The 15,416-nt window shown below is 34.6% G+C and overlaps 1 protein-coding gene across 1 annotated transcript; it reads left to right on the top strand.

The window, feature by feature from the left end:
• Positions 1–13,605: 13,605 nt before the first annotated feature.
• On the top strand, positions 13,606–14,737 carry LOC107829364 (mitogen-activated protein kinase kinase kinase 20-like). The gene has a single exon (XM_075248610.1). The coding sequence runs from the start codon at positions 13,900–13,902 to the stop codon at positions 14,644–14,646; it is 747 nt and encodes a 248-aa protein (XP_075104711.1). The 5' UTR covers positions 13,606–13,899; the 3' UTR covers positions 14,647–14,737.
• Positions 14,738–15,416: the final 679 nt, after the last annotated feature.

The raw sequence follows: 15,416 nt of genomic DNA, 5'->3' as shown, positions 1-15,416 counted from the left end.
GGTTGAATTTTTCAATCCACAAAGGTTCCAGTTTCATCCCAGTTAAGGGGAATAATATCACAATCCACCCCTACACCGGCACGTGTAGTTTCAGGTGTGGGCCTTATGACCCACCCTTCCTCGGTATTGCTAATGATGCTCCCAAAAATAGTTTTGATTTGATTTGCAAACAGAAATATCATAAATACAATTGTACTCACCTCAACATCTTTCACATTGTATGAATTCTCATTAGTATTTCCAGTCATTCACAACGACAATATTTCCTTGGCTCATTAGGCCATTCACAAGATTCTTTATTCCTGGCACGATGGCTGTATTTCATATTCCACACTTTCACCCCTTTCAATTTCAAAGATCACCATCAAGTATAAACATATAGGATATTTTAGAAATCATATACTTCAAATCCATTTGAAATGGAAACTTCAAACACAAATGGTTTCTTCCCAAAGAATGAAGCATACCAACCAACAATAGAAACACACATGAAAAATCATAAACAGTCAATACACCATTTACTCTTGCAATACTCTCCCGCAGAAATGACAATGTACAATTTCAACACATGAGTATATAGAACTCAAATCACATTGGATATATTTATAAATCAAAGCATTAGTTAAAGCAGCCACTAATGGGCATGAATTTAGTACAAAAGCTTTTAGACAATTCTATCTTTCATTGAAACACGACTCAAAGCCATAACCTTTTAATACGTAACCCACACTTTGAAACTTACATAAACATTATGGAATTCAATTCCAAGAGAGAAAGTTTAGCCAACATACCTCAATCGCGCTTCTTTAGACTCTACAATTATCCGAAACCCTTAGCAACCTCAATCTATTTTAGCAGTATACAAATTGAACCCAAAATTAGGAAAACGTTCATGGTTCTAGTTCACTTTTTATTTTTCCCACACTCTTTATCACATGCATGCAAGATGAATCACCCTCATAACCATGAAGTATCACACTAATACCCCATTATAGCTATGTTTGAAATTAAGAGCTGGAGTGATGAAGCCTTACCTTTTAGGGTGAAGAATTTTGGTACTCTACTTGAATATTTCCAAGGCTTTGAGTGATGGTTGAAGATCAATTGATGAAAATTAGTCCCTTCCTCTAGAACCCTCTCTCTCTCACACTAGAAATATCAGAAATGAGCTTCAAAATTGACTAAAGGGCTGTTTTAATGGAATGGGGGTTGAGTTTTAAATTAAGAAAATGGGTGCTCTGACACAGGTCTGCGGTAGCATATGCGACCGCATAATGGTTATGCGGTCCGCAAAGTGACCGCAGAAATGGCCCACATGGGCCTGAACTTTCGGCCCAGGTATGCGACCAATATACGGTCCGCATACTCGTTCTGCAGTCGCATAATGCACCGCAGAACTCCCTCCGCAAAAACCCAAGAGGGATTATGAGATCGATATGCGGTCTGCATATCGATTATGCAGTCGCATAATCGACCGCAAAGCAAACCTCAAGTTGGCCAAACTTACTGCTTCACTCTGCGGCCATTATGCTGCCCGCAGAGTGATTATGCGGTCGTATAATGGGCCGCATAAACGCGCTTTTCCGCCAAAACTTTTTCTTTACTTTTCGGTGCATTGTTCAACCCAAAAGGTCCGACACGTAAGCCCTTATACCATCCTCAAACACATAAGCCTACTCCGGAACCACAAAACCTTGAATTCACTTGAGAAAATTACGGGGCTTTTTTTTCGGGGTGTTACATTCTCCCCCGCTTAGGATCATTCGTCCTCGAATGAGGGTCAAAATCCGTTATTAGAATTTAATGTGGTTCAACTGTTGGTTCACACATAGTAGTTTCAAAATTTGGCTAACTCCCTAAATTTCCAAAAACAATTTCGCCAGAGTCTCCCCTGTAACTGGGCCTATCCATCTGCCAGAGTAACACCAAAGCAATTCCTAACAACACATCCGCAACTTGACAAAACATCACAATGTATAACAACACCACTAATCTCATCATTATAGGCATTATACTATTAAGAGTGGTATCTGGACATGAGCTGCACATATTTAAATCATAACACACAGAAGTACCTTTCAAATCACAATCATTTAACTATACACTCAAGTGGGAACATTTTATTTCCTTAACTCTTTTTTTCCCCTCCATGTGGTCTCCTCAACTTACAGACTTCACCATAACACATTAACAGAGACAATCTCAACTCCCGGACTTTTCTAACAAGGATAGCAAATAGTTGCTCCTCACAATCCCATTATCCCTTATCTTCAACTTATTATACATAGACACATGAAACACCGAGTACATGAAGAACAATAATAGGAAAACATCATACTCACAGTTTAGCCTATTTCCTTTCAAAATTTCATAAGGCCTAATGTGACTTCACATACTTTACCTTTATTGACAATTCACATAGCATCCTCATGCAGAAAATATTTAGAATAACCCATTAACTTTCTTCAACTCTAAATCTCTACGCCGAACACCCAAACTAAACCTTTGGCAACCTCCAACAATTTCTCTAAGATGTGCTAGCTTGACTATGACCATAAAATTTCCTATCCCATATATTTGATCACGGGATGATGCTTCTTATTTGACATGCCTGAACCTACAATACTTGATAGATTTTCTACAAACATGAACAACGAGGTTACCAATTCTTCAAAGAGGTTAGCTGAAATTTACACGAAAATATAGGGTGTAACAATGGTGTGCCCGTGTCTATTATTTCAGATCGAGGTACGCAGTTTACCTCACATTTCTGGAGGGCTGTACAACGTGAGTTAGGCACGCGATTGAGTACAACATTTCATCTACATGCAGACGGACAGTCAGAGCGCACAATTCAGATATTGGAAGATATGCTCCGCGGTTGTGTTATAGACTTTGGAGGTTCTTGGGATCATTTCTTTCCACTTGCGGAGTTTGCTTATAATAATAGCTACCACTCGAGCATTCAGATGGCTCCATATGAGGCATTATACGGAAGGTGATGCCGATCGCCAGTTTGTTGGTTTGAACCGGGAGAGGCTCGGTTGTTGGGTACCGATTTGGTACAGGATGCCTTGGATAAGGTCAAGATTATTCAGGATCGACTTCGCACAGCTCGGTCTAGGTAAAAGAGTTATGCTGATCATAAAATTCGTGATATTGCATTCATGGTTGGAGAAAGAATATTGCTCCAGGTTTCACCTATGAAAGGTGTAATGAGGTTCGGAAAGAAGGGCAAGTTGAGCCCTAGGTATATCAGACCCTTTGAAATTCTTGAAAGGGTGGGTGAAGTAGCCTACAGGCTTGCATTACCACCTAGTTTATCAGCGGTTCATCCGGTGTTCCATGTGTCTATGCTCCGAAAATATCATGATGATCCGTCCCATGTGTTAGATTTCAGCTCAGTCCAATTGGACAGAGATTTGACTTACGAGGTGGAGCCGGTGGCTATTCTAGCCCGGCAGGTTCGACAGTTGAGGTCTAAGAGTTATCCTTCAGTTCGAGAGCAATGGAGAGGTCAGACGGTAGAGGCATCTACCTGGGAGTCCGAGTTGGACATGCGGAGTAAATATCCACACTTATTCACGAGCTCATGTACTTTTTCTAACTCCGTTCGAGGACGAACCTTTTTTCTAGAGGTGGAGAATGTGATGACCCAAAATGTTATCTTTAAATTTAATAAGTAATTCTGTATTCTAAGACCTCGAAAAGTACCATTTATCATTCCTCGACTTACGTGCTCAGTCCGTACAATTTTCCGGAAAGTTGTTATGTGAAAAATAGATTAAAATGTGAAATAGAGCTTTAAAACTCAACTAAGTTGACTTTGGTCAATATTTTGAGCAAACGGACCCGGATCAGTGCTTTGAATATTCCGGTAGGTCTGTATCGTGATTTGGAACTTGAGCGTATGCTCGGAATCGAATTTCGAGGTCCCTAGCTCAAGATATGGAATTTTGATGAAAAATTAAAAGCTTGAAAGCTTAATGATTTTTAAGAAATTACTGATGTTGGATTTATTGACCTCGGGTTCGTATTTTGGTTCCAGAGCCCAGTATAGGTCCACTATAATAATTATGACTTGTCTGCCAAATTTGGTGAGAATCGGAGTTGATTTGACGTGATTCGGACGTCCGATTGTAAAAATAAAGGTTTTAAAGTTTTCTTGAACATTTCCTTTGATTTGGTATCCGATTCGTAGTTCTAGGTGTTAGTTTGGCGATTTGATCACGCGAGCAAGTTCGTATGATGTTTTAGAACTTGTGTGCATGTTTGGTTTGGAGCCCCGAGAGCTCGGGTAAGTTTCGGATAGGCTACAAGATGATTTCAGACTTAGGAAATCTGGTTTTCTGCAGACTTTGGGCTTCTGGTATTTCCTTCATCGCGTTCGCAAATGTACTCTGACGAACGCGAAGAGCAAACTGAGCTGGCTGAATTTTCCTTCTTCGTGAACGCGAAGCTATGGGGACTTTATCCTTCGCGAACGCGACCAGCTCAACGCGAACGCGAAGCTTTAGAGGCCTGGGGGAGGGGTCAGTTGTCCTATACGCGAACGCGAGCACTGGCACGCGAACGCGAAGGCCAAAGGGGGAAAAAGCCTTCGCGAATGCGAAGGAGGACTCGCGAATGCGAAGGAGGACTCACGAACGCAAAAGCCACGGGTTGCTACTCATCACGAATGCGACAGGCCCTTCGCGAACGCGAAGAAGGCTTGACCCCTCTGACTTAAAACAGAACCAAAACGGGATTTTTCCCATTTTTCACAAACCCTCAACTATAACTCGGCTTAGGGGCAATTTCAAAGGAGTTTTTCACGATTTCGAACGGGGTAAGTGTTCTTTATCATATAGTGATTGTATTTCATAAATCTAAGCCTATATTCATCATTTATTTCGGATTTAGATGGAAGAAATTGGAATTTTTGTAAAACTTTCCAAAAACAAAAACTTTAGATTTGAATATCCATTTGACATCGGAATTGGATAATTTCTGTATGGTTGGACTCGTCTCAGAATGGGTGTTCGGATATCGTGAGTTTTTCCGAGATTTGAGATGTGGGTCCCACTATCGAATATTTTATTGAATTTCGGATTTTTATCTAGAAAATGTGTAAATTCATATGGAATTAATTCCTATGATTGGTATTGAATATATTGAATTGTTTGTGAATAGATTTGAAGCTTTCGGAGGCAAATTTAAAAGGAAAAGTTGTGGTTGAATAATTGATTGGAATTTACAAAGCGAGGTAAGTGTCGTGGTTAACCTTGACTTGAGGGAATAGAACCCTTAAATTATTTGTTATGTGAATTGCATGTGAACGACGTATAGGTGAGGTGACGAGAGTCTATACGTCGTCAAATTAATTGTTTGCATGCTTACTTGAAAATTCATAAATTATTTTAAATCATGAATTAATTATTATAATAATATTTTCTCTCCTATTCTTTGTCAAATATTAATTCTTGAATTCCTGCATTTGTTTTTATATGCTATTTGAATTATGTACCTTAATTGTTATTTGACATTTAGCATATTAAATATTAAACTGCATATTTTCTCTCTGATTTACATAATAATTTGCTATTTGCCTTTGTTTGTTTCATAATTAAATCATAATTATTGTATGCTTGTTGTCTTATAATTTTATATTAATTGTTGTATTTTTTGGAGAAATTTCTTCTATTAGAATTGGTAAATAAATACGTTGGAGGAGCGGGTTGCACGCCGTAACAGAGTTAATTATAATGAATATATTGGAGGATCGGGTTGCACGCCGCAACGGACTTATTAAAAGTCCATATTGGAGGATCGGGTTGCACGCCGCAACATACTTATTTAAAAGTTGACATAAATATATATATTGGTGGATCAGGTTGCACGCCGCAATAGACTTGATTAAAATGAATATATTGGAGGAGCGGGTTGCACGCCACAACAGAATTGAATGTGAATATATTGTGAGGGCGGGTTACACGCTGCAACAGAATTGAATGTGAATATATTGTGAGAGCGGGTTGCACGCTGTAACAGAATTGAATGTGAATATATTGTGAGAGCGGGTTGCACATTGCAACAGAATTGATGAAAATGACAATTGGTTATGACTGCTGAGTTGGCTTCAATTATTATAAATGAATTACCTGATTTATTTATATTATTGTTGTTGTTACTAATATTGCGTACATGTTAATGTAAGTGACCCGCCTTAGCCTCATCACTACTTCATCGAGGTTAGGCTTAGCACTTACCAGTACATGGGGTCGGTTGTACTGATACTACACTCTGCACTTCTTGTGCAGGTTTCGGAGTTGGTCCCAGCAGCGCACCATAGACTTGCACGGATTTCAGCTACCAGAGGATACTTGAGGTATAACTGCATGGCGTCCGCAGTTCTGAAGTCCCCGTCTATTTTACTTTAGCTGTGTGTTTATTTACAGACAACTTTATTTATTCAGACCTTTATTTGTATTTATTCTAGAAGCTCGTGCACTTGTGACACCAATTCTGGGATGGTATTTAGACACCGTTGTTTTTATGGGTTATTCACTATATTTCAAACTTTGCTTCCGCATTTGTTTCTTTGATTATTAATAATTTAAAAAAATTATTTAAAAATTGGTTAATATTATTCTAACGTTGGCTTGCCTAGCAAGTGAAATGTTAAGTGCCATCACGGTCCGAAGGTGGGAATTTTGGGTCGTGACAAGAACATTCAAATAAAATAGAATATTACATCAAACTTATAATATTACCTCTCAAAAGGATACATCCATCTACATTGAACATGCCCTCCAAGTCGTGCCTCGTGTACAAGGTGTATTGGAAGGTGTTCCATCACATCAAAGAAACCACATGGGAATAATTTTTCCATCTTACTAGAAATTACACGAATGTTCTGATCCATCCGAAGTAGGTTTTCTTCCCTTAATGTGGTAGAACATAAGTCTTTGAAAAACAAACTAATCTCTGTGATGGGTTTCCAGATTCTTTCAGGCAAGCCACAAAATGCAATAGGAACTAAGGTCTCCATAAAAACATGGCAGTCATGACTTTTCAAATGGCTCAACTTCCCTACCTCCATATCTACTTTTTTTCCAAGATTCGACGCATAACCCTCAGGCATCTTCAATTCGTAACCCAATCACAAATTTGTTGTCTTTCCTCCAAAGTGAATGTGTAACTTGCTTTGGGCTTGAACACCTTACCATTGTTTGGTGTCTGCAAGTATAATTCATGCCGCCTACAATATTCTTGTAAGTCCATTCTAGCCTTCGGGTTATCTTTTGTCTTACCTTTAACATCCATCACCGTGTCGTGTTGAACAAATTGTCAAAATAATTCTTCTCAATATGCATGACATCAAGGTTGTGTCGGAAAAGATTATCCTTCCAATAAGGCAACTCCCAAAATATACTCTGTTTCATCCAATTATGATTAACACCATATCCGGGGAATCTATAAGGTGGAGCCTCAATAACTTTACTGAAGTTCTGGACCCTTTCCCAAATTTCCTCACGTGAAAGTATCGGAGGTGGAGAATCATATTCCACTTTATTATTTTTGAATGCATTTTTCATCCTTCTAAACTCATGATCATCAGGCAAGAATTGACGGTGACAATCAAATCATGATTGCTTTCGGCCATGTTTCAAAGTGAACGCTTTACTATTTTCCATGCAGTAAGGACAAGCTAGCTTCCCAGCAGTCATCCACCCAGACAACATTCCATACGCAGGAAATCGTTAATAGTCCGTATTAAATTAGCACACAAATTGAAATTCTGCTTGGTTGATATGTCATATGTTTCAACACCATCATACCATAATTGTTTTAGCTCATCAATCAAAGGTTGCAAATATACGTCAATCAAACTTTTCGAATTACGTGGACCGGGGATAATAAAATTTAAGAATATATATGGACTAATCATACACAACTCGGGTGGTAGATTATAAGGTGTAAGAAAGACAGACCAACATGAATATTGTGTCACAGATATAGAAAAAGGCGTGAAACCATCCGCACACAGACCTAACCGAATGTTCCTTGGTTCACTAGCAAAATCTGGATATGTCCTATCAAAGTGCTTCCAAGCTTCTCCATCTGAAGGGTGACACATAACACCAGGTGGTCTTCTATTTTCAAAGTGCCATCTCATATGAAGAGCAGAACTCATCGACGCATATAACCTATTTAACCTAGGTATAAGAGGTAAATAATGCATCGCCTTGATAGCGACCATATTCCCGCTGGAAAGCCTCTTGAAACGAGGCTTTTAGCAAAATTTACAACTGTCTAAAGTTGCATCATCTTTATAATATAACATGCAACCATCTTCACAACAATCAATTCTCATTGACGAAAGTCCTAACTTTGAAACCAATCTCTTTGCCTTATAGAAATCACCAGGTAAGTTGATATTAGGGTCAACTAGTTCACTCATAAGGTCAATGAAAGAGTCCATGGCTGCTTGAGAAATATTCCAATCAGATTTGTTACTTAGTAATCTACCTGCAACAGACAACTCAGAGTGCAGACTTCCTTCATGTAGTGGATGACTAGCTTCCTCTAACTATTCATAAAAACATTTTGCGTCATCATTAGGAGTTTGTTCAACATTTTCATTGGGCTCACCCCCGAAGTGCATCCCAAAAGTATCTACAACCATATACTGAATTCTAGAATCAAGATTTGTATTCTCCACCGACTTACTACTTTCACCAACAACCATGTTATGAAATATCCCACGGCTATCATTGATATCTCCATGATTAGTCCAAACAAAGTAATTCTCTATAAACCCCTTCCTATAAAGATGAAGCTTAACTTCCTCCGATTTTTTAAACTTCATACAATCGCACCTAATTACTCCTTCACTTTGGTATGGTGGAAGTGACATTGCATGTCTAATAAAGTCATCAACCCCTTCTCCAAAATCCCCCTGCAATCCCCGCCGATTAGGATAATTCCTATTGTACATCCAAGTACGATGTTCCATCTATACAAATAAAACAAGAATAAATTAATTTATTCTACAATTATAAATTAATTATATCTTTTTTAGTTAATTCAAGATAGTTATTTTTTCCTAATTACACCAATTTATATCCTAAAAAGTTCAATTCATATCCAAAAGGTCCAATTCATATCCTAAAAGTTCAATTCACAAGAACAAATCCTAAAAACTAAAATTTCAATTCATATCCTACGAGTTTAAACATAAACTAACTAAACTAAAGAAATTCAACCCATACCCTAAAAGTTCGATTCACAAGAATAAATTAATTTATTCTACAATTATAAATTATTTATATCTTTTTTAGTTAATTCAAGATAATTATTTTTTCCTAATTACACCAATTTATATCCTAAACGTTCAATTCATATCCAAAAGGTCCAATACATATCCTAAAAGTTCAATTCATATCCTAAAAGTTCAATTCATATCCTAAAAGTTCAATTCACAAGAACAAATCCTAAAAACTAAAATTTCAATTCATATCCTAAGAGTTTAAACATAAACTAACTAAAATAAAGAAATTCAACCCATACCCTAAAAGTTCGATTCACAAGAACAAATTAATTTATTCTACAATTATAAATTAATTATATCTTTTTTAGTTAATTCAAGATAATTATTTTTTCCTAATTACACCAATTTATATCCTAATAGTTCAATTCATATCCTAAAAGTTCAATTCACAAGAACAAATCCTAAAAACTAAAATTTCAATTCATATCCTACTAGTTTAAACATAAACTAACTAAACTAAAGAAATTCAACCCATACCCTAAAAGTTCGATTCACAAGAACAAATTAATTTATTCTATAATTATAAATTAATTATATCTTTTTAATTAATTCAAGATAATTATTTTTTCCTAATTACACCAATTTATATCCTAAAAGTTCAATTCATATCCAAAAGGTCCAATTCATATCTTAAAAGTTCAATTCATATCCTAAAAGTTCAATTCACAAGAACAAATCCTAAAAAACTAAAATTTCAATTCATATCCTACGAGTTTAAACATAAATTAACTAAACTAAAGAAATTCAACCCATACCCTAAAAGTTCGATTCACAAGAACAAATCCTAAACCCTAGATTCTAACTAAACTATTCAAGACAATACAAAGTTAATAATTCAATTCTAACTAAACTATTCAAGACAATACAAACTCAAAATTGAAACACTCATCAATTAAAACTAATTCATAACTAATTGACTAATTAACAAAACTAATTAGTTAATAAAACTAATTAACAAAATTAATTAAAACAAGACCTAAACCCTAATTCTCAATAAAATGCAATGTTCAAATAATTGAAACACTAATCAATTGAAACTAATTCATAACTAATTAACAAAATCTAGAAAATAATAAATAAATGGGTTGTAATTCAAACCTAGAATTTTTAGGAGGTGGAGAAGGAGAGGGGCGGCAGTGGCAGTGGCAGCGACGACGGCGGGGGCTGGGCGGTAGCGACGCGGGGTGGGGAATGGAATTTATGTGAGGAAAATAGAGAAGGAGAGGGGAAGGTATTGAGTGAGGGAAATAGAGAAGGAGAGGGGAAGGTAAGAGAGAAATGGGGGTTCCCCCGTTATTTCAATTCTGATTTCAGAATTACCGACCAAAGTTGGTCGGTAATTTTGGTCGGTACATTAAGTGTTGACCGTTTGACCAAAAACCGACCAACTTTGGTCGGTTTTTTTTAAAAAAAAATTAAATTCTTTTTTTTGTGTTTTTTTTCTTAAAATATTATAAACTATAAAAAAAAATATTATAAACTACAAGCATTTATTTTATTTAACTATACAATTATTATAAATAATTATAAACTATAAGCATAATATTTATAAATAATTATATTAACTATTTACTTTTAATAAATTATAATAGCATCTATCTAAGTAAAAAGCTATAATTAAGTATGTGAGTAATTTCTCACACACATACACATACACTATATTGTAATTGATGCTAATAACTTTTTTTTTCATCCGTTCATCACTAATAATGCATGACATAGATTAATCGATATATAGGTCGAGACGTTTTGATGAATCATTGATTAATATTCATCGATATATCTAAGTAAGTTATAAGTCGATGAATCAATTTACAAATAGATATATTTGATGATAAAGTATATATACTAATTAGGATCTTCCCAAGTCTATCCCTAAAAGAACCCGACCCTGTGGTCCTAGCGCTTCGTGTTCTTATATATATACGGCTATACCTACACACACACACACACACACACAAAAACACACTTTATTGTAATACTTTAACTATATATATAGCTTGTTATAGTATATGTTAGTGTGTATATATATAGCTTGTTAAAGTTTGACCATGTTTGACCTATTAATTTAACTCGTTTACTTAATACTAATAACTTCTTTCGTTTATTTAATTTGTGATCCATATATATATATATATATATATATATATATATATATATATATATATATATATATATATATATATATATATATATATATATATATATATATATATATATATATATATATATATATATATATATATATATATATATATATATGTCAAAGATGTTTAGTATTAATTCTTCTATTTTTCATTCATTCATCACTAATAATGCATGACATAGATTAATCGATATAGGTCGAGATGTTTTATTTTTACTATTAGTCGCTATAGGTCAAACGTTTTGTTTTTAATATTCATCGATGCATCTAAGTAAATTATAAGTCGATGAATCAATTTACAAATAGATATATTTGATGATAAGTTATATATACTAATTAGGATCTTCACAAGTCTATCCCTAAAAGAACCCGACCTTGTGGTCCTAGCGCTTCGTGTTCTTATATATATACGGCTATACCTATGATATATATATATAACACGCTTCGTTGTACTACTTTAACTACATATATAGCATGTTATATATAGTATATGTTAGTGTATTCATTATTTGTATTACAAAAGTGTTAACGAATTACATTTATATTATTTAGATAGTAAATATAAAAGTAATTCAAAAGTTTGACCAATGTTGACGTAATAACCGACCAACTTTGGTCGGTTATTTTGCAGAAAATAACAATTACCGACCAAAGTTGGTCGGTAAATGCTTCCCCTACAATAACCGACCAATGTTAGTCGGTAATTTTAAATATAAATTCTTAAATATTATAAAACATTTTAAATAATAAAATAATTATTAAAATTTAAAAAATTGTTGTCTGACCAGCTGAGTCAATTCGTTGACTAATTTACCAACCAACGTTGGTCGGTATTTAGTTAAAAAAATATATAAATTTTTATTTTCCAATTTTCGTCCAAGCTGGACGATTTTTGGTCGCTTTTTTTGACCGACCAACGTTGGTCGGAAATATTTGATTGGTTTTTAGCGTATTTCTAGTAGGGTATTATTAGTTTAAGTGGTTGGGTTGGGCGGCTATTTGGGTTAATTCTTCTTTTAACTTAAACCCTTTCTTACTCTGCCTTTGAATTCATATTTCGTACACAATAAACATAGGTATTTCCTATGTATGTTGCAACGTCTCCAATAGCATGTTCTTACTTTGTCTTTCCCTTAATAAGTCACCAAATTTGGTGCTTTTTTATCCCAGTTGCTTCGGGAAATAAAGGACGAAAACATTGAGTATATGTTTCAACTTTCAAAATGTTGTTAAAAGAATTACTATAGTAAGTAAGCTTAAATTTGTTGATTGCTCTCCTTATTTGAATTTTTTTCATAATAATTTAAGAGTGATGATAAAGAAGGTTGAGTTAACTAAACCCAAAGGAACTTGAATGGTGATGAATCTAATTCATACACTAAATCATTAGTCATATTCTGTTTTAGTGATTAAGATTGATATAAAGGAAATGATTATTGAGATGCTTTTGATGATATATATGAGCTTAATTTAGGAATTAAACCAGAAAAGAGTGTGTATATATTAACGTGATTGATGAAGTAAATTTATGAAAATTTTGTTTTTTTTACTGTATTAGTATTTCATTTTGTAATAGTGTCTTAGAGTATGATATTAACTCAAAGGTAATTTTAGAATTTCTAATTCTTGTTAGTTCCTGATTTTTTATATGCTTAAAAACCCTTCTTCTTCCTTCTCATTCTTTGAATTTGTGGATCAAGTTCAAGTCCTGCCTAAAAAAATAAAGAGTTTATTTGTATACTGATAATGTAAAAAAATTATACTACAACTATTACATAATTTAAAAATTAATTAAACAATATTATGTCTAGTAAGTATGATTTTTCTAAAAAGAAATAGAAACTGGTTTTATAACGGGGCTAGGGTTAGCCAAAAATATAGTACCTATTAATTAGCAGCAAGTAGTAAGATTACTTGGAAAAGTAGTAAATAATTTGTTAATTAATTAAGGAAAAAGAGAAAAGAAACAAATTATTCAAACTTTACAACTTTAGATTGTCGGCCCTAAAAACCTTGTAACTCAAGAAACACGTAATCATACTCCTATGTAGATAGGGAAAACGAAAACTAACTCCAACTCCTCTTATATAAGTAAAGCAACATCCAAACGTTACCAAAACATAAACAATAACCAGGTTATCAACTTACTATTGAGAGCGAGAGAAAAATTGATTCAATGGCGGCGATTAGCGATCCAATAATGTGGACGAGAGGCAAAACCATAGGAAGAGGTAGTTTTGGTATCGTCACTTTAGCAACGACGACAACAAACTCCTCCGTTAATATTCCGTCAACAATCGCAGTAAAATCTGCCTTGTTTTCGCGTTCAAAGTCGTTATAGAAAGAGAGAGAATTACTACACGAGTTTTAAGATTGTGATCATGTTATTCGATGTTTCGGAGCTGATGTTACCGAAGAAGATGGGAAGATATTGTACAACATGTTTCTTGAATACGCGTCTGGTGGGAGTTTAGCTGATCGGATTGGTCAAAATTCAGGGCAAGGGTTGCGAGATTTTGAGGTAAAACAGTATGCGAAATCGCTTCTCTCAGGGCTTTGTCATATTCATGGAAGAGGTTTCGTTCACCTTGACATTAAACCAAATAACATTTTTCTTGTGGGTACTGAAAAAGTTGCCAAGATTGCAGATTTCGGGTTCGCGAAGAAAGTTGGAGTAAAGAGTCAGAAAAGAAAGAGCGGACTCAAGGGAACACCTATGTACATGGCGTCAGAATCAGTTCTTGATAACGAGTACGGACCTGAAGCCGATATTTGGGCATTCGGGTGCACTGTCTTTGAGATGGTTACAAGGAAGACAGTGTGGGATTGCAGTGAAGCTGACGACGTTGTTTATCTATTGTGCAAAATTGGAACGGGATTACCGGATTTGCAGAACAAAAGATTGTCAAAAAAGGCTGAAGAATTTATGAGAAAGTGTCTTGTTAAGGAGCCGAGATCGCGATGGACTCCTGATATGCTATTAAAGCATCCATTTCTTTCATCTGATGATAATGTTGTTGTTCGTGAGCAGACAAGGATAAAGGAATTCAACCGGCTTTTGTTTATAGAAATTGCAGGAGAAAATGATCCATTAATTGATGATTTTTGTAGTAGTACAATGCTGAAACCAATGAAGTTGTTGAATTGCAGATCCAACAAAAGAAGAAAGCTACTAGAAGGATGCTAATTATCAATTTTGATTAGAATGATTATACAAATGTAAAGAATTATACTAATGTAAAGAACTACGTTCGGGCTTGATCCCCATAGGAGATTAGTTGGGGTACGTAGGTAACCTGTGAAAAAAAGAGAGATCAGGTGCAGCCCCTTGTATTAAACAAAAACAATTTTGTGTTTATATTTTCTGTAATATTGAACAATCTGTACAAAAAGGAAGCTTTTTGCATGAAATTTTTGCTAACAGTGAGTACATTTTTGTTTCAACATATCTTGCAGATTTATATATATGTTGTATTCTTCTTTCTTAGATCATGATATATAGAATCAATCAGTTAACTAGAAAGAGAGGCTCTTTAAACAGTGACTACATAATGTTTTAATGTATGCAGAGTTATGTTAGGTTTTCCAATTTGACAAGCACTATAGGTTTTTCTTTCCCACATCTCTTAGGATAATGGGTTTTCCTAAACCTTATAGATTATGGGTTTCTTAAAAATACAAGGAAATAATTCAAGTCACAAAATAACATAATCTAAATAATGTCGGATTTGATCGGATTTTTTAAGTTTGGTTTTGGACTAATCGTTTGGATATTTTAGATTTTCGATTTTAAGCCTACAAGTTGAGATATTTCTTCTTTTTACAAAAATGGTTATCCAAATGAAGTATTCAAGTATTGAAATCATCATCAAGAAAATATAACAGAGATATTAATAAGTTCAATAAAAAGTAATAATAGTAAGATCATGTCCTTCCTTTTACAAAAAGTCGTCCAAC

The sequence above is a fragment of the Nicotiana tabacum genome, unplaced genomic scaffold (assembly GCF_000715075.1).
Source record: "Nicotiana tabacum cultivar K326 unplaced genomic scaffold, ASM71507v2 Un00002, whole genome shotgun sequence".
Classification (NCBI taxonomy): Eukaryota; Viridiplantae; Streptophyta; class Magnoliopsida; order Solanales; family Solanaceae; genus Nicotiana; species Nicotiana tabacum.
This window is presented reverse-complemented; position numbering and strand designations above follow the sequence as displayed.